The following is a 19,421-nucleotide window of genomic DNA, read 5'->3' as shown; positions in this document are numbered from 1 at the left end:
GAAGTAGGAATAAAGCACATGGAAAATGTTCAATCTACGATTATTCAGGACGTTTCTGCTTTAAGCAGGAAAGTGGAATTTATAGAAAATAATCTAAGGCATTTGAACTTGCGAGTTTTGAATTTTCCGGGGGTGGTAGGAGAGATTCCTAGAGTTACCATCAGAAAATATTTTCTGGAAATTTTGGAATATACAAATGAAACTGCTCCCCCTCTGGATAAGGTGTATTTTTTACCTTCTTGCTCTAAAGTTCAAGTTCAAAATCCTAATGTTGATATAAATAATTTGTCTAAATATTTAGTCATCTATTTTGGAAATATCTGAGAGGTCTACCCTGATAATATCTCTATATAATGAAAAAGATCTTAGTACTGTGATAAAGGTTATTTTAGGATATCAAATGTATTTTTACGGGGTAAAAAATTAGGATCTTTCAAGACTTAACAAAGTCTACCCAGGAAAGAAGGAAGGGATTTCTTGCTTTATGTCAGGATACATTAGCTATTGGAGCAACCTTCTTTCTAAGATTTCCATGTAAATGTATAGTTAAGTACAATAGAAATAGTTATGTATTTTTTACATCTGAACAACTTAAAAGCTTTATAGACTCAAAGAAGGCTATGATTCAAGTTAGTAATATCTAACATTTTTTGTATATCATCCTATAAATGTAATAGAAAGTGCTTGTAAACTATGTCTTTTCAACTTAAATGAGAGTTTCCTCGATATCTCCTACTTTTTGATCTCTGTCCCCCAAGGCTAGTGGTCTAATGGGCATGGCTTTGTTACTATTTAGTGTATAATTTCTTTGTGAATATTTTTATTTCAATACCATGTTTCTGCGCAAAGTGGATGCTTTGTACGAAAGTTGTAAAATTAATAAATAATAAATGAAAAAAAAAAAAAAAGATAATGGGAATTGTGTGCAAAAAGAGAGATTTTGCTCTGAGCTGTAGAAAATATATTTGAGGTGGAGGCTCCAAAAGGTGAATTACATTCTCGTTGTGGGTGAATCATTCTTTGTGCACTGCTTTAGGGGCAGTATGGAGGACTTTAAGAGACCAACTATGTAGTTCCTCTTCCTGTATGTCCCAAATTGCTTGTTTTAACTTTTTCTCATTTTATGGATGTTCTATTGCATAAACCACCTGGATAACTTGTTACGAAAGGTATATAAAGTCCAATAAATAATAATAACTTTTCAAAACCCTGCTGTATTGATGTCCATCTGCCCCAAATGAATCCTTCTATCATAGTCAGTGTTCGACAGTCTCAGAATATCTACTACTATTTGCCAAGTGGAGTCTCAAAATACAGTGAGGGAACTGAGCCCAATGTTTGGGAAAACTTGTTACCAAATCTTTTATGACTTGTGTTTCCTTTGCCTGACATGCATTTACACCAATTTTATTTTGATGTACATGCACAAAATTTCCTGGCATGATGGCAGCTGTTCTTGAGGAAGCTCAGACAGAGACAAGCCAAAAGAGAATAAACATATATAGCAAAACTAGACAAAGGAGGCATCTGAAGAAGTGTCATTGGAGTACCTACATTGTTGGGATGCCCTGCATCCTCTAGCTGTTGACGTTTACGCAGTGCAATGAAATCCATTATGAAACAGCATTTAATACTCTTCTGTACATTGCAGATCTTGTTCCAAAACCTTAAGAAAGATAACATCATAAAATTAGTATATGTAGTGCTAGATAAAGATGGAACTAGAGCAGGGCTTCCCAAACCTGTCCTGGGGACCCAACAGCCAGTCAGGTTTTCAGGATATCCCAATGAATATGCATCTGATTAATTTGCATATGTTGAGCTCCATGATATGCAAATGTATTTCATGCATATTCATTGTGGATATCCTGAAAACCTGACTGGCTGTGGGGTCCTAGGACAGGTTTGGGAAGCTCTGAACTAGAGCCTTTTTGGGAGGGGCCAAGCCCTGTTGTTCCCTGTCCTCATCTCCACTGCCCCTCTAGCACTTCCTCTCCCCAACTGGACTGCAGAAGCTCAGAAAGGAGGAATGGGAAGCAGGAGCAAGAACAAAGTGCTACAAATTCAAATACAGCTTGGGGGTAAAGTGACTGAACACTCACAACTTACATTCACCATGGACATCGCACCCCCACCTTCCCACCACTCCTCCCCTCTCATTTTCAGTCTAAACAGAAAGCACATGGGTTAGTACAGTAGGGGAGGGACACAGAGGTGCACTTATTCACTACATCCCCGTTTTGCAACCACCCTTGCAGTATTTGTTCCTGCTCCTGCTTCATCTTCCTCTTCCAATGCTGCTACAAGCAAATTGGGGGTGGGGGGGGGGGGGAGAAAAGCTGGAAGGGCAGCTGCAGGTAGGGAGATGGAAGGGAGGTGAAACTTGAGGGATAGAAATCTATAGGGAAGTAAAGGCTGGAGAAGCTGGAAAGAAGGAAGAGTTGGAGGAGAAGGAGAGAAGGAGAGAAGAAAAACTGAAAAGAGGAAAATTGGAGGAATTGAAGGAGGGCTGGAAGGGAGGGGTATTGAGAAAGGGACTGTTGAATTAGTGGAGAGAACGAGACAACTGGAGAGAGAAAGAGAGCAGTAAGGGAATTGGAGAGCTGAAAGGAGGGAGATAGTGAAAACTACTGTGTTCTGTGCTGGAGGCAATATAGAATAGAGGCAGTCCAGAGAAGAACTACGAAAATGCTGCAGAATCTGTACCAAATGTCCTTATGGAATGAGACAAGGAGCTAAATAGGTATGTCCTAATGGAGAAGAGAGGAGAGGAGAGGTAGGATAAGAGACATTCAAATACCTGAAAGGTACAAAAATTGCACAAAAAGCAAACATTTTTTCTGTGGAAAGAATATTCTAAAACAAAAAGTCATGATAAAAGGCTCAAAGTGGGTGGGCTCTGGATTAATAACACAAAATATTTCTTCACAGAAAGGGTGGTGTATTCATGGAGTATCCTTCCAAGGGAGATAAAGGAAGCAAAAACAATATCAGAATTGGGCTGTCCAGGAATGGGTTTATGGTGAGATCTGCGACTAATCTCATAAAATACTGGTAGACCAATTTTCAAAGAGCTGGCAAGTGGCATATTTTTCCGGGTGAATTTAAGCATGTAACATTGCAGATATTCAGCAGGACTTACCCAGACTGAATATATGCAGATAAAGTTATGTCTAAGTTTACCTGGATAAAGTTAGGCCAATGGTTTTTCCCACCAGACTAATGCACGTACGTTTAGCCAAAGAACCCTGAATATGTTCACTCAGCAGCTAAAATTTAGTCCCATCACTGAAACACCTCCATCAACATCCCTTTTGTCTGGATAAATTTTGTGCGCACAAGAAGTTGTGGGCATACTATTTATGCAGTTGGCAGTGGAGAAATTTCAAACATTGGGCTTTGTGCGGGTAATTCATCAAGTTAATCACACACACCCTTTCAATACTGACATCTAGGAGAAAGAGTTGCTTACCTGTAACAGGTATTCTTCTAGGACAGCAGGATGTTAATCCTCACACATGGGTGACATCATTGGATGGAGCCCGGCACAGAAAACATATGTCAAAGTTTCTGGAACTTTGACTGTGCACACTGAGCATGCCCAGCATGCCCTATACCATGCATCCATGTGGGGCCCCTCTTCAGTCTCGTAACATAGAATTACAATAAAAATTAAAACAAAAAAATAGGAGAAATCCAACTCCTTGGGGGGGCGGGTGGGTTTTGAAAGGACTAACATCCTGCTGTCCTAGGAGAACACCTTTTACAGGTAAGCAACTCTGCTTTCTCTGAGGATAAGCAGAATGTAGTCCTCACACATGGGTGAATCCCTAACTACAGGCTGCTCTCGAACACAAAACGGGACCAACAAGCACCAACCAGGGTCCAAAGGGCTGCTGGCAACAGAGGGGGAGACAGCCTGAACCCATGCTGCTGGCAACAGAGGGGGAGACAGCCTGAACCCAAACAATGGGCCCTAGGCATGGAGATTTGGGTTCTACGCCTCAAAGAGATTCTGAAGAAGAGACTGGACAAACCTACTATCACTTCAGCCATCCCTATCTAGACAGTAGTGAGATGTGAATCTGTGCAGAGAATTCCACGTTGTAGCCCTGCAGATCTCCTCCACGGGAACTGCTCATATGTGGGCCACCGATGTTGCCATGGCTCTGACAGAATAAGCCTTGACATGACCCCAAGACGCAGCCCTGCCTAGGCATAACAGAAGGAGATGCAGTCTGCTAGCCAACTGGATAGTGTCTGTTTGTCAACTGCAAATCCCAACCTATTCTTGTCAAAAGAAATAAAAAGTGTCTCTGGGTTTCTGCCGCTCCAGATAGAAGGCTAAGGCTCTCTTGCAATCCAAACTGTGCAGTGCTCGTTCGCCTTGGTGCGAATGGGGCCTGGGAAAGAATGTTGGCAGGACGATTGACTGGTTAAATAGAAAGACTGGAGGGTGAAGGTGAGTGAGCCCTCAGAGAAAACGCAAGACCATTGAGTGAAGGGAAATAGGCTGGCCATCATGCAGCCTGTGGAAAGCAGCTATCGCACTGAGGTGAACCCTGACCAAAGCTGTGGCAAGACCTGAGACGTATAAGGTATGCAGATAAGCCAAGAGCATGTCTGGGGCGCAGGTAAGTGGGTCTGTTCCCTTGGATTCACACCCTGTGGTGTACCGCTTCCACTTGAGTTGATAATTACCTCGTCTAGACGGTTTTCGAGATGCCAAGATCATGTCTTGCACAGAGATGAAAAATCCTTGTTCAGATAGGAGGATCCGCTCAACCTCCATGCTGTTAGATGTAAGGATGCGTGCAGAGGGTGAAGGAGGGAACCTTCTTCTTGTGACAGGTCGTCCCGATTGGGTAACCGAAATGGTTCTTCCATGGATAGTTGTAGAAGGTGCGTGTACCACGGTTGTCGAGGCCAGGCTGGCGCCACTAGGATCAGGTGCGCGCCGTCCTGCATGCATTTCTGTAGGGTCCTGGTGATGAGAGGAATTGGAAGAAACGTGTACATTAATGGTTCTGTCCATGGAATTAGAAAAGCATCCTGGGCGTCCCTGTGTGGGCTTGGCCACACGGAGCAGAAATAAGTTAGCTTTCTGTTGGACTCCATGGCGAAGAGGTCTATCGTTGATCTTCCCCACCGGCGGAAGATGGCTTCTGCTACTACAGAATTGAGGGACCATTCGTGTGGATAGAACACTCGACTCAATCTGTCTGCCCGGGTATTGGAGATGCCCGGTAGGTAGGTTGCCTGCAACTGAATGAAATGGCGGTTGGCCCATAGTAGTATAGTGAGGGCTTCCCGGCAGAGGATCCATGAGCCCAATCCCCCCTGTTTGTTGATGTTAAACATGGCTACCTGGTTGTCTGTGTAGACCATGACGTGATGACCTTAAAGGTGGGAGACAAAGGTTCGCAACGCGTATCGTATCGCTCGAAGCTCCAGGAGATTGATTTGAAACAATTGTTCTTGTCAGTTTCAGAGGCCTTGTGTCTGTAAATGGTTGAGATGTGCTCCCCAGCTCTTGCGGGAGGCATCTGTAGTGAGGACCGCATTGTGAGGTAATAGTAGGAAGGGAGTTCCCTTGGTGAGCATCTGTTTTTGTAGCCACCAATCCAGTTCCCTGGACATGGTCTGTCAATGACACTCTTGACGTTAAGGATTGAGATGTTGCTTCCATTGTCATTTGAGATCCCATTAGATGTGTTGCATGTGAAGTCTGGAATTGGACACTGCGTGAATTGACGCTGCCATATGCCCCAAGACTGTTAAAATTTTGCGAGCCGAAGGCAATTTTGTGAGTTGGAGCCGTCGGAATAGTTGACGCATAGTGAGTCTCCTGTCACGCGGCAGGAAGACCCTGTGTTTGGTTGTGTCCAGTATGGCCCCTATAAATTGAATCCTTTGAGTGGGTTGCAGATTGGACTTTTGGTAATTGATGATCACTCCTAATCTGTTGAGACAACGAATCATATCCTGGAGATGTTGTAGGAGCGTGTTGGGGCTGGACGCCACTAGTAGCCAGTCGTCGAGGTAGGGGAAAATTATTATCCCTTGCTGACGGAGGAACGCCACCACCACTGCCATGCACTTGGTGAATACTCTGGGCACTGTCGAGAGACCAAAGGGAAGTACTTTGTATTGAAAGTGCTGGCCATGGACTTGGAAGGATAGGTATTGCCAGAAGGAAGGATGCATCAGAATATGAGTGTACGCATCCTTGAGATCTATGGAGCACATCCAAGCTTTGGGTGGAATTAGGGGCAATATGGATTTGAGAGAGATCATTTTGAATTTTTCCCTGACTATGAATTTGTTGAGTTCTCGTAGATCCAAGCTAGGCCGGAGATTCCTGGACTTCTTGTGTATGAGGAAGTATGGGGAGTGGAACCCCCTGTCGTGGGTTGATGGAGGGAGACAGCGAATTGCTTGTTGTTGTAGTAAGGCGGACACCTCCTTCTCCAATTGTGTGATGTTGGATCTGGTCCCTCTGGATGTTAGCTGAGGGAGGGGCGGTGGGCGCAGGAACTGAATCCGATATCCCCGGCGGACAGTCTCCAGCACCTACTGATTCAATGTTATGTGCTCCCATTGCTGGATGTGGGATGTTATTCCACCCGCTAATACCAGTTGTGATGGTGGCTAGGCTACTTCTAAAAAGAGGGGTTGGGTTTTGACGAGGCCGCCGGTGGTTGCGCTTGTGGTCATTGAGACTGCTGACGACCCCTATGGTTTTGGTTCTGTTGGTCTTGCTGCCATGGAGGAGGTTGATAAGGTGGCGGTCGGTAGATGCATATGGATGATATGGCCTTCTTTGAAAAGGCTGTCGCCGGGGTGGGACATAGTACCCACGGGACAAGGGGTACGACTGTGGAGTGGTGAGGGACTGCACCGCCATGGATTGCTCCTTGAGTTGAGCTACCGTCTCTTGGAATTTGGAGCCAAAGAGATTATCCCCCTTACAGGGCAGGTTGGCCAGTTTGTCGTGGACGTCTGGTCCGATTGTATTGGCACGGAGCCATGCTACACATCGTGCGGAAATTGTGGCCACGGATGCTCGGGAGGAAGTCTCGAAACTCTCATATACTGTACGTAGTAAATGTCGTATGGCTTCTTCGATGTCTTGTACCAGGGCAGGACCTGCGGGTGTCTGAGCTTGCGATTCACAGCACTCCTTGATACGTTGTATACATTCATAAATATAGGGGCGGATTTTAAGAGCCCTGCTCGCCTAAATCCGCCCGGATTTGGGCAGATTTAGGCGAGCAGGGCCCTGCGTGCCGGTGAGCCTATTTTACATAGGCCTACCGGCGCGCGCAGAGCCCCGGGACTCGCGTAAGTCCCGGGGTTTTCTGAGGGGGGCGTGTCGGGGGCGGGCCCGAACCGCGCGGCGTTTTCGGGGCGTGTCGGGAGCATTCCGGGGGCGTGGCCGCGCCCTCCGGACCCGCCCCCAGGTCACGTCCCGGCGCGCTAGCGGCCCGCTGGCGCGCGGGGATTTACGTCTCCCTCCGGGAGGCGTAAATCCCCCGACAAAGGTAAGGGGGGGGTTTAGACAGGGCCGGGCGGGTGGGTTAGGTAGGGGAAGGGAGGAGAAGGTGAGGGGAGGGCAAAAGAAAGTTCCCTCCGAGGCCGCTCCGATTTCGGAGCGGCCTCGGAGGGAACGGGGGTAGGCTGCGTGGCTCGGCGCGCGCCGGCTATACGGAATTGATAGCCTTGCGCGCGCCGATCCAGGATTTTAGCGGCTACGCGCGTATCTACTAAAATCCCGCGTACTTTTGCTTGCGCCTGATGCGCCAGCAAAAGTACGCCAATCGCGCGGTTGGAAAATCTACCCCATATTGTATAATGTAGAATTGATGATGGTTTATGCGGGCTGCTAGCATAGTTGCTTGGAAAGCCCGCTTTGCAAATTTGTCCAAAGATTTCAGGTCCTGGCCCGGGGTGTTGACGAATGGAATCTGGGGTTTTTGGCCCTGGCCATTGCTGATTCCACGACTAGCGAAGCATGGGGTAACTGAGTTGACGTGTAGTAGGGGGATTTTTGCATTTTGAATTTCAGGTCGGTTTTTCTCGAGACTGCAGGTAGTGAGAAGGGTGTTTCCCAGGATCTTTCAAGGACTTTAGTACCGTGTGTGCCGGCAGCGCTGTCAGTTCTGCTGGAAGGTCGAAGATCTTCAACAACCCTAGGGTTTCAGCCCTAGGATCTGGTACCTTCTGAATATTTTTTTTTTTATCATTTAAAAATTTATTATAAATGTAACAGTGACTGAATCTCAAACCAACAAACATAGGGCCTTATTTTCCAATATCGCATTGGTAACGCATTAGGGGGCGTTACCAATGCAAATGAGGCTTCTTTCGTGCAGTGGGGAAAAATCGAGAGCGAGAGCGACTTACTATAGTGCCTATGCCCTACATAGGTATTTTAACCCCTATGGGAGGGCCACCTACTAACTCGGGGTGGGGATTAGGTATGAGCGTCGGGGGTTGGGGGCCACTTTCGCATTCCACATGAGACCTACGGACAGAACAGTGGTCTCTAGTGCAGATTTGCTGGCCGTCGGAGTGAGGACGCTCACTCCAAGCGGAGATTTGGCCAACATTCTCTCCACCTAGCATGTTGTTGCCCAGGTAGAGTGTCCATCAAGCTAGGTAGAGAGAACGTTGCCCAAACCACTTCTTGGAGTGAGCGTCCTCACTCCGACGGCCAGCAAATCTGCACTAGAGACCACTGTTCTGTCCGTAGGTCTCATGTGGAATGCGAAAGTGGCCCCCAACCCCCGATGCTCATACCTAATCCCCACCCCGAGTTAGTAGGTGGCCCTCCCATAGGGGTTAAAATACCTATGTAGGGCATAGGCACTATAGTAAGTCTCTCTCTCTCTCTCTCTCTCTCTCTCTCTCTCTCTCTCCCTCTCTCTCTCTCTCTCTCTCTCTCTCTCTCTCTCTCTCTCTCTCTCTCTCTCTCTCTCTCTCTCTCTCTCTCTCATATATATATCTATATATCCTTTTCAGGCCCGTAACGCGAGGTTTGAGTTGTAGTTATTAGCCGCGCTAACCCCCCTGAATACCAAATACCTAATTTGCATTCGCAAATCGCGTTAACAGCTGTTAACGTGATTTGCGAATTTATCGCACGCGGTAAAGTGCTTGGAAAATGAGGCCCATAATAACAGGTATACAGGCAGAACAGAATCAGCATATAAAGCGCCACCATAGGCGGAGATATACCGCAGGTAGAAAAGGAAAACCATCATAAAGCATGAGATACCAGGAAAATACAACTGTAATTTTCTCCCCCCCTCCCCCCCCCTTCTCTCCATAGGTAAAACCAAAGAATGAATGGTAGTAATGTGTGAATATTACAAACAACCTTCGGGGCTCCTCCCTTCACTGTTACAACACGATGTTATACTGAAAACCATCAAGCACATCAGGGAGCACCAGTGGATTGAACCTTCTGAATATTTAAATTCAAAACCTTGCCCATCTTTTCCAAAAACTTGGGATAGGTGATATTCCGGCGGGGAATATAGTTCTGCGGATTCCTCCGCCGGATCGGAGGGATATATTCAGTGGATGAGTCTGGAGATGTAGGCTGCCCACCTGGCGACACTGGTCAGGGCAGAAAATCCTAAGGTGATGGCACCAGTACCGGGGTTGGCGATGAATTTGGACGTGTTGGTGTGGAGTGCACTGACGTTTGTGGAGACGGTGCCCCTGTGCTGGGGGATATAGCCGGGAGCTGGTAGGAAGCCTGCATGATTTAAAAAAACCCCGTTAACGCCTGTGATAAGTTGAAAAACGCTTCTTTCGTTTGCGGAGGCATGGGTGAGCGCAGTGGTACCGCCGGACGTGGTACTGCCCTTAGCAGGATATCAGAGTCTGGAGCAGGTCTGTGACATGTGCGGGTATGCAGGATTTCCGACAGCTTGCGTTTTTTGGAAAGTGGTTCTTGCAGCACATCTCCTCTGGTACGGTGTTTGGAGGCAGAGGACATGTCCGAGTATACTCTGAGAGACGAAGAAGCTGATGAGGGGGAATGAGAAGATGTTAGTGGGACCAGGTCTTCTTCCGATGTAGGGAAGGAGGCTGGTGAACTCAGTTCCAGAGACAACAGAGCATGGCCACGTGATGTGTGTTGGTCAGCTCTAGGGTGGGGGTCGGAAGATTGGTGTCCCTCGTCCCTTTTCTGCTTTTTTGCGGGCAGAGCAGATGACATCGTCAATGGCCTTGACGTATCTTCAGCAGCAGATGGCAAATGTGTCGTCCGCTTCGCGTCCTCTCGTGAGGTCGACTCAGTGTGCGTCGTTTTGCACTGATGTGTCGACGGGAGAGGTTGTCTCGATGGTGCTGCCGTCGGTGCCGTGGTACCCTGCTTTGGCCGATGCGTCGGCATCACGGTCAACGCATGGCGTGGTTTCTTCTTCTCCGGCAGCTTCGACGAGTGCGTCGGTGGCTGAGACGGTGCGTTTGGCATCATCTGCATCGTGCATCGTAGACTTCGGTGCTGATGGTTCCTGTGCCCGTGGCTCCGTTGTCGGTCGCCGCTGCGACGCAGATGACGCTTCTCGGCTCCGGGCTTTGGTCCGGGTCGGGTCTCGACCTCGGGACGCTTCCGGTCGACTCTTCTACCCGTGCTTACCCCCAGGCCTGGAGGTGGAGGGCTCCACGGAGGCTGCTCGACGCAGTGGAGGGGGCGCCGATGAGGCCGGATGCGGAGAAGATCGAGCTTCAGATGGGGGAGCGTATGACCCCCCGCGGCCTAGTTTCAGTGCTAGGAGTTTGTCCGCTCTTTGTTGGCGCGCCCTCTGGGACATCCGACTGCATTGTGGACAGGTTGTTATCAGGTGGTCTGGGCCCAGACACCGATAACAGCAGTCATGTCCATTGGTAATGCACATGACCTTCTCACATGTGCAGGGTTTGAACCTTGAGGGTCGGGGAACCTCCTTCCTACCGTGGGTTTTTCATTTTTTGGTGTTTGATTTCTTCTTTGATCTTTTTTGACGAAAAACTGAGGAGGTCTGAAGCTCCTCGTGCGATCCCACATGCGGAAAAACAGACTGAGGAGAGTCGATTCGAGCACGGGAAACCACGTGCGGCCTCAGAGCAAAGCTCTGACATCACTTTGGAAGCTCCGCCTCCCGGGCCTGATAGACAGTTCCCATGACAGCATGGCTAATTCAGTCCTGCTATCGACGGGAAAAGAGAAGCAGGATCAGTATTTGTGGCAGCGGTGGAGCTCTTTCCCTCCCTGCTACGACCTTGGGCTTGCCCTGCTGCTGTACCCACAGCTAGACTTAGCACTGATCACCAGCACAGTAGCGCTGCTTTTCAAACATGCATTCTGTCCTGTAAAGTGTGGGACAGCAGCTGGTTTCCCTGTAAATTTGAAATTATTTGGTGCCTTTTGGATAGAAAGAGACAAATGCTCCCCCACCCCCTCTTAGAAGCCGTGCCTCACTATATACGGTATCATATTTACCCCATTCAGGAATCACTACTGTCTTTTGCACTCAGAGGTGGAAATACATGAAACTTACTATTTCATGCAAAAAGTAGAAAAAAAAAGTGCCCCCACAAGACGAGCCATGTGTCTGTAGTCCTCTCCGGTCACTAAGCCACCCTTGTCCTTTCTCTGGCCAAGGAGTGCTGTAGCCTCTAGTAGTGAGGAAGAGAGGCATTAACACAGCTTAATGCTGGAGCTCGGGGCCTGGGCATGAACTTACATGGAGTGCAGCATGTATTTACAGACAGTGCTGCCAATTTCTACATGAAGAAAGTAACTCACTGCGAAAACCTCCAAATAGGGTAAAAAGTAGCCAGAATCATGTTGTTGTGCTGTGGTACCAGCAGAGCTGAGAACGTTTTGAGTTCTGGTTGCTCTACAATTGGTCTAGATTGGTAGGGGATGTCTCACACTCATTCACACTCTCTCTCTGTCACAGACACACACAGATATACACTCTTCCTTTTGGGCACGCATACTTTCTCAGACATACACTCACTCTCTCTAACAAGCACACTGTCTCTCTCTCTCTCTCTCTTTTTAACATACACTTTCTATCTATGATACATACACACAATCTGCTGCTATGGCTCATGTACTCAATCAGCTAAATCACCACTCCCTCGAGCAGGTACTGCAGTGCAGCATCACATATAGTTCCTGCGCTGACTGCCTGCCCTTCCTCAACCTGAAGCAGCTAATTTCCTTCCTTTCCTTTCAGTAACCCTGCTCTTCTGGGCACTCCCAGGCTTTGTCCACAGCGGGCATATTGCCCCTCTTCAAGCTTTGGCCAGCAGCACACACTGTGAACACTGCTGCTTGTCTATGCAGACACAATGCCTTCCCCTCCTTTCTTGGTTGCAGTCACAGAGTTTCCCCTGACTTACCCCTTCTGTTCTTGAAACTAAGGTTGCCTTCAGGTTCATGGTTCTCAGCACTTTTGCATTAGCTGCCAATGTCCTACACATTCCTGCTGACTCCTGGCCCTTCCCACATAATTGGTGGGTGGGAATGAATACCTTATCAGACGGAAGCAAAAAGAGGTGACGCCCTGTAAAAAAAAAAAAAAAAAAAACACCCAACAACAACCCACACACATAGATACTTTCTTGCTTCTAAACATATTTAATCAGCAAGGAACCAAACAGCAATTTAAGAGCTGTAAAAAAAATTGCCAGATTTATGCTAAATTGTTTTAAAATTGCTAATGTAGCTCCCTGTTGTCTTCACAGTTCTAAAATTTCTAACAGCTTCCAAAAGTCACCAAATCTAGCCACTAAATCACTGAACTGGAAACACTGCCTCAGATATAGGACAGTTTGTGTTTCTACTTAGAATACACTTGCTTGCCACCTAGCAGCTTAATCTAACAATCACACGCTAGCCTGAAGACTGTGTACATAACATGCCTGCATGGACTGAGCTCTACAATCAATAGTGCAAAGTCTTTCCTTACATACAGAGCCATAATTAACCTAACACTAATAAGAATGTTTTGCTTCTCATAAAAGCTGATATAATCATAATTAAACAAGATCAAAGTTTCATGGAGCAAAGTTAGCTGGTAACATGTACAATAGTCTTCTTTAAGACAACCTTATAGTTAAGGATTTTGACTGTTTGTGATATATAAGAATTCACAACTTGTAAATATAAAATATTAAGTACATTATAGTAAAATTATGCATTTCTATTTGATGTTTCAGCACTGAAAATTGACCATTTAGCATACACTGTGTTTGTTTACTATATATGTTTTTTTCTTTTAATGTATTGGGTTGGCACTTTCCTCCAGCTATGGTGCCATAAAACTCCTTAACCCTTGCTGTAGTTACACGATGTTAGGTTCCATATTAAGAGCTACCACCCAGGAAAAAGATCTAGGCATCATTATGGATAATACTTTGAAATTGTCGGCTCAGTGTGCTGCGGCAATCAAAAAAGCAAATAAAATATTAGGAATTATTAGGAAGGGAATGGTTAATAAAACGGAAAATGTCATAATGCCTCTGTATTGCTCCATGGTGAGACTGCACCTTGAATATTGTCTTCAATTCTGGTCGCCGCATCTCAAAAAAAGATATAGTTGTGATGAGAAGGTACAGAGAAGGGCAACCAAAATGATAAAGAGAATGGAACAGCTCCCCTATGAGTGAAGGCTGAAGAGGTTAGGGCTGTTCAGCTTGGAGAAGAGACTGCTGAGGGATAAGTTCTTGGAGAAGTCCATTAACTGCTATTAATCAAGTTTACTTAAGTAATAGCCACTGCTATTAATTGCATCAGTAGCATGGGATCTTCTTGGTGTTTGGGTACTTGCCAGGTTCTTGTGGCCTGGTTTGGCCTCTGTTTTGTTGAGTCTTGACAGAGTCTATGATCTGGAGGCCAGCCAGAGCACAGCAATGTGTGATACAGTCTACTAACCAGTTAAACAGTGTGGGGCACATTTTCAAAATGGTACGTGCGTAAGATACGCGCATACCCCCCCCCCTGAAAACCTGCCCCAAGCTCCCCCTGTGCGCGCCGAGCCTATGTTGCATAGGCTGCCGGTGCGTGCAAATCCCTGGGACGTGCGTAAGTCCAGGGGTTTTCCTGGGGGGCGTGTCGCGGCCGGCACGTCATCGGGGGTGGGGCCGCGGGAGTGGTTCCAGCCTGGGGCGTGGCCGCGGCCTCTGGACCAGCCCCTGGACTAGAACATGGTGCACTGGCAACCGGCCCGGCGCGCGCAAGTTACGCCTGTCTTCGGCAGGCATAACTTTTGGAATAAAGGTAGGGGGGGGAATTAGTTAGGGCCGGGGGCTGGGTTAGGTAGGGGAAGGGAGGGGAAGGTGGGGGAAGGCAGAAGGAAAGTTCCCTCCGAGGCCGCTCCGATTTCGGAGCGGCCTCTGAGGGAACAGAAGCAGGCTGTGCGGTTCGGTGCGCGCAGGCTGCCGATTTTGCGCAGCCTTGCCACGCCGACCCCAGATTTTAAAATTCGGTGTACCCTTGTTTGCGCGAACAAAAGTACGTGCGTGCATACTTTTCTAAAATCTGCCCCTGTATACTTAGCAACCAGTACTTATTAGAGATGTGTATCGGATGGCCCGATTGTTTCTGGCTTCGTTATTGGGGAACTGTGGGAAATTTTGTATTTCCCGCGGTTCGTTTTTTATTTCGTCTAACCCAAATTTTGGGTTAGTGCGTGCTAACCCCGAAAAATGAAATTTCCCAAAATTTCGGGGAAATTTCCTTCATTTTTGGGGGTGGTTGAAACAGGACGAATTAGACAATTTTGTTAAAATTGTCTATTTCATCCTAGATGAATGCACATCCCTAGTACTTATAGGGGTAGATTTTAAAACGATGTGCGCATGTTATAAAATGCCAGGCCGACGTGCACAAGGGGGGGAAAAGATCTGCAATTACGCATGGCGACACATCGGGGCCTTCCCCAGTTCCCAACCTCTAGCCTAACCGCCCTTCCCCTTCCCCTATCCTGCCCTTCCCCTATCCCTATCCTAAATACCCCCAAATTTGTTAACCTACCTTTCGGAAGCAGGAGCCAGTTGCACATGCCAGCACCCTGCCAGCGCACGATCCCCCGACACAGCGGCAAATGGCCGCTGTGCCGGGCGCCTCTAGCCGCGCCCCCCGGATCGCCCCTTTGGTTAGCTCCGGGACTTACACATGTCCCAGGGGTTTATGCGTGTGGCTGAGCCCTTTGAAAATTGGCCCGGCATGTGTAAGGCCAGGGCTTTATGCGTGTAAGTTTTTAAAATCCGGCCCTTAGTCTGTCAGGATCAAAGGAGACAAAGAATTGAGAAGCCTGAGAATGTGATTGAGTTCTCTTTGGAAAGAATGTAAACAACACAATGTCTTGATTCAGATGAAAAACCAAAATTACTTTTAGCAGAAACCTGGGATACGTATGGCGCACTACTCTGTTGTGGGAAAACTGCGTGTATAGTGGCTAATGCACCAATGCCTGAATGTCACTGACTCTTCTAGAAGATAATTGCGACTAGGAACACTACTTTTCAGGTGAGGAACTTCAAGGAAGCCAGCTCTAATGGTTTGTAAGTTGACTTCATGAGTTGAGCTAATACAACATTAAGATCCCATAGCACTAGCAGCTTGGCAAGCAGAGGTTTTATATGCCACATGCCTTTCATGAACTTCGACATTAAAGTATGTATGGATATCGAGTGAAACAGTAAAGCTCCCTTGAAGTGAAGGCGTTTAAGAATAGTTTCCCTGATGCAGAGATATCCTCAAAACACTGATCGGCATTGTGTTGTCATGAAAAGATAAGTGGGACTTAATTTACAGTTACTTGTATTCTGCCTATTACAGTACACCTATTCTAGGTGACTTTTTGCACACATTTTAAATACTGACATAAAACTGAAAAACTGTAAAGGACTTTGAGACCAACGATTAGAGTACCGATTTTCAGCGAGATTCAGAAATCACTACATGTATGAAGGTCTCACGCTGCAAATCCCTAGCAGCTCCTTTTTAATGCAGCAACTCATTAGCCTACTGCATCGTGCGCCCGGGAGAGATGGATGGGCGTGAGTTAGGAAAGCGGGCGCTCAATCATGAGCACCCGTTTTTCCTTTGTGGATAATGCAACCATACCACTTCATTGGAGAAGATATAAGAACATAAGGATTGAACATATGGATTGAAACAAAATGTTATCTGTCAGTCCCAAGAGATGTTTGTTCATCTCTGGAGTTTTTGAAATGGTACTTCTTCATGAAAAGACATTTTATTTTCTCAGCATTGCTACTAGTGTTGATGAATCCTTACATAGACTTCTTGTTTCTATCTGTGATTACCTTTAAGAGGGAAAAAATAAGGAAGCTAATTTGAAGAGGCTTTTGGGTCAATTCTAGTATCTTCAGAACATAAAGAATAAATTCATCACCTCCAAAACGGTATTTACTGTAACTCAAGTTTTCACATACTATTTCTAAGTGTTTGAATGTCTATCATCATATTCCTTCCTCAGTATAAATTGACATAATAAAAGCATTTAGGTTGAAAGGCAGTTCAAGATAGAATAAGGCTGGGCTTTCCTATCTTGTCTCGGTGACTCCCACAGTCAGGTTTTCAGGATATCCACAAGGAACATGCCTGATATTGATTTACAAACATCACAGACCAAATATATGCAAATTTTTTCCATGCACATTCGTGTGGATATCCTGAATACCCAACTGGGCAAACAGATTTGGGAAGCCTTGGAATTAAGGGTCATGATATCTGTTTGAGGGGGCTGACAATACAGAGGAACAAGGACATATTTCTGTTCTATATGCAGTGCCCCAGTTTCCTATGGCAGATTTTCAAAAATCTGTGGCAAGTGTTAGTAAATTCTGTAGCAGATCTTTCAAAGTTCTACAGACATCGAATGGCAAATTTGCATAATGTTGCTTATTAAAAATATTTTTACAGAGTGAGAAAAAAATACAAAGCCATTTTCTGACATTTCTGTGTCCAGTTAATTTGTTTCTTTATTAGAGGAAAAGAGATCTTAGTGATTGGAGCTGGGGAGGAAGGAGGGAAAGAGAAAGGGATCTGAGGATGGAAAAGAGGGTATCTCAGAAGAGGGAAAGGGGATCTCAAAGGAGGCACAGGAAGTCCTCAGGCTTAAGACTCAATTGGTTCCTGAAAACCGTTTCTTATGTCTGAACTTTTTAAATCGAAACCCATTGTCCCATAAGAGAAATGGTATAAATGGAAGATTGGTTCCAGCATCAAAGACCAATACCTTATTTTCAACAAAATAACCCGGAATTTAGTAATATATAGTACTGTAAAAAGCATAAACACATTTTAAATAATTTCTGGTTTTTTCTCTGAAGATGAAAGTGCCAAGACATGCTTAAAGGACACTGCGCAGATAGTGTTTTGAGGAGAGGAAGTCCTGGTATTCTTCCTGCCGATGTCATCTTGCCAGGCCTCATGGCCATCAGCACACCATGTATCTGTTGGAAGATGCTCGAGCTTCTTACAGCCAAACTAGATATTGTAAGTTGCATTATGGGTGTTAACTTAAAAACATTGTAACTCTGAATCATTGTAACTAAAAGTTCCTTAAGTTGAGGACTTCTTCTAAATGAAGATGGGATCTCAGGCAGGAGGGGTAGAGAGATAAGGGACAGAGGAGGATAGAGGCACACAAGGAGAGAAGGAAAGGGAATGAGAACAGGAGAGAGGGAAGAGGGATCAGAGAGGGGAGAAGTGAAAGGGTTGGATCTGGGATCAGCAGCTGAAGTGAGGATCTACTCACAGCACTCCCCCCATATTGATCTTCTCTCACGCTCAAACCCCCTCTGGTCCTCACTCAGTGTCTCTCCCACACACTCTCCGATCTCAATAACATCACACAGCCCTCGGATCACCTCACTTTCTCGCCCCCCCCCCCCCACATCCCTTTCAATCCCCCCTGCACCTACACTTGCCCACCTGCACCTCTCACTCTAGGGGAGGAGATCTTGGAGAAAGGTGGAGAAGGGATCTCAGGGGGAGGGGCAGAGGGATAGGAGGTGGAAGTGGGGTCGAGGGGATGAGAGGAGGGGGAATTAGGAGCAGAGGGAAGAGGGAGGAAGGGGGGCTTGTATGGCACGGAGGAGAAAGGATGAGGACTCTGGATCAGGTAAGGGAGGCTGGAGGATCTACTCTCACACTCTTCCTCACAATGATCCTTTTCTCACTTACATATCCGACACCAATATTCTCTGTAAACTGTGCACACAGCTTGTCAAATAAGCATGCATGAGAAAAGGAACATGGAATGGTGTTTCGAAGAACACTGCACACAAATTTGTACACCATGGGGTAGATATTCAGCTGCTTTCTGGCTGAGTTAGTTAACGGGACAAACCTATCTGGCTTACTTGGCTGGGATATGCAGTGGTACGTTGCACTGCTGAATGTACCCAGCTAATACACGGTTCTCATAAAGTGTGTCGGGAATATTGGCAGTTAGTCAGGCAAATAGTTATTAGGGATGTGAATCGTTTTAGGACGATTAAAATTATCGTCCGATAATTTTAATATCGTCTTAAACCGTTATGGAACACAATACAATAGAGATTCTAACGATTTATCGTTATAAATCGTTAGAATCGTGAGCCGGCACACTAAAACCCCCTAAAACCCACCCCCGACCCTTTAAATTAAATCCCCCACCCTCCCGAACCCCCCCCAAATGACTTAAATAACCTGTGGGTCCAGCGGCGGTCCGGAACGGCAGCGGTCCGGAACGGGCTCCTGCTACTGAATCTTGTTGTCTTCAGCCAGCGCCATTTTCCAAAATGGCGCCGAAAAATGGCGGCGGCCATAGACGAACACGATTGGACGGCAGGAGGTCCTTCCGGACCCCCGCTGGACTTTTGGCAAGTCTTGTGGGGGTCAGGAGGCCCCCCCCAAGCTGGCCAAAAGTTCCTGGAGGTCCAGCGGGGGTCAGGGAGCGATTTCCCGCCGCGAATCGTTTTCGTACGGAAAATGGCGCCGGCAGGAGATCGACAGCAGGAGGTCGTTCAGCGAGGCGCCGGAACCCATCCACTTCCTGGTACCTGTCATTTCAAATGTCATTTGAAATGACATTTGAAATGACAGGTACCAGCGCACCCAGGATACTGTATAGGAGCTGTATAGCACTCTATACAGTAAAATGCATTGCGCTTCATGGATGCTTCATGGACGCGCTTTGGACGCGGCTTGCATTTGCGTCTAATTTAAATACTGTATCGAGCGGTATGTGATCCGAACTGTGCGCGTGGCAAACGAGCGGGCGCCCGGCACTGCCGCACTTTTTCTTCCGCGCCCTTACTGTATCGGCCTGTTTGGTGACCAAGGAAGATTTTATGCAGCAAGACAGGCTTGAATGCTGAAGGGAGGAGGAATGAGT

The 19,421-nt window shown here is 46.7% G+C and overlaps 1 protein-coding gene across 2 annotated transcripts in view; it reads right to left on the bottom strand.

Annotated features, from left to right (window-relative positions):
- The window catches only part of C7H10orf143 (chromosome 7 C10orf143 homolog), a 40,443-nt gene that overhangs the window by 19,227 nt on the left and 1,795 nt on the right, over positions 1–19,421 (bottom strand). Inside the window, exons 2-3 of one of the 2 annotated variants that reach the window (XM_029610000.1) lie at positions 12,409–12,540; positions 1,555–1,666 (exon numbers count right to left, since the gene is read on the bottom strand). In XM_029610000.1, coding sequence (XP_029465860.1) covers positions 1,555–1,614 — 60 coding nt within the window. In that variant the 5' untranslated portion in view covers positions 1,615–1,666; positions 12,409–12,540. The remainder of the gene's footprint in view (positions 1–1,554; positions 1,667–12,408; positions 12,541–19,421) is intronic. The other variant, XM_029609999.1, reaches the window with a different exon arrangement.

This window comes from Rhinatrema bivittatum, chromosome 7 (genome assembly GCF_901001135.1).
Source record: "Rhinatrema bivittatum chromosome 7, aRhiBiv1.1, whole genome shotgun sequence".
Lineage (NCBI taxonomy): Eukaryota > Metazoa > Chordata > Amphibia > Gymnophiona > Rhinatrematidae > Rhinatrema > Rhinatrema bivittatum.
The sequence above is the reverse complement of the archived record's forward strand: the minus strand, read 5'-3'. Positions and strand labels throughout refer to the sequence as shown.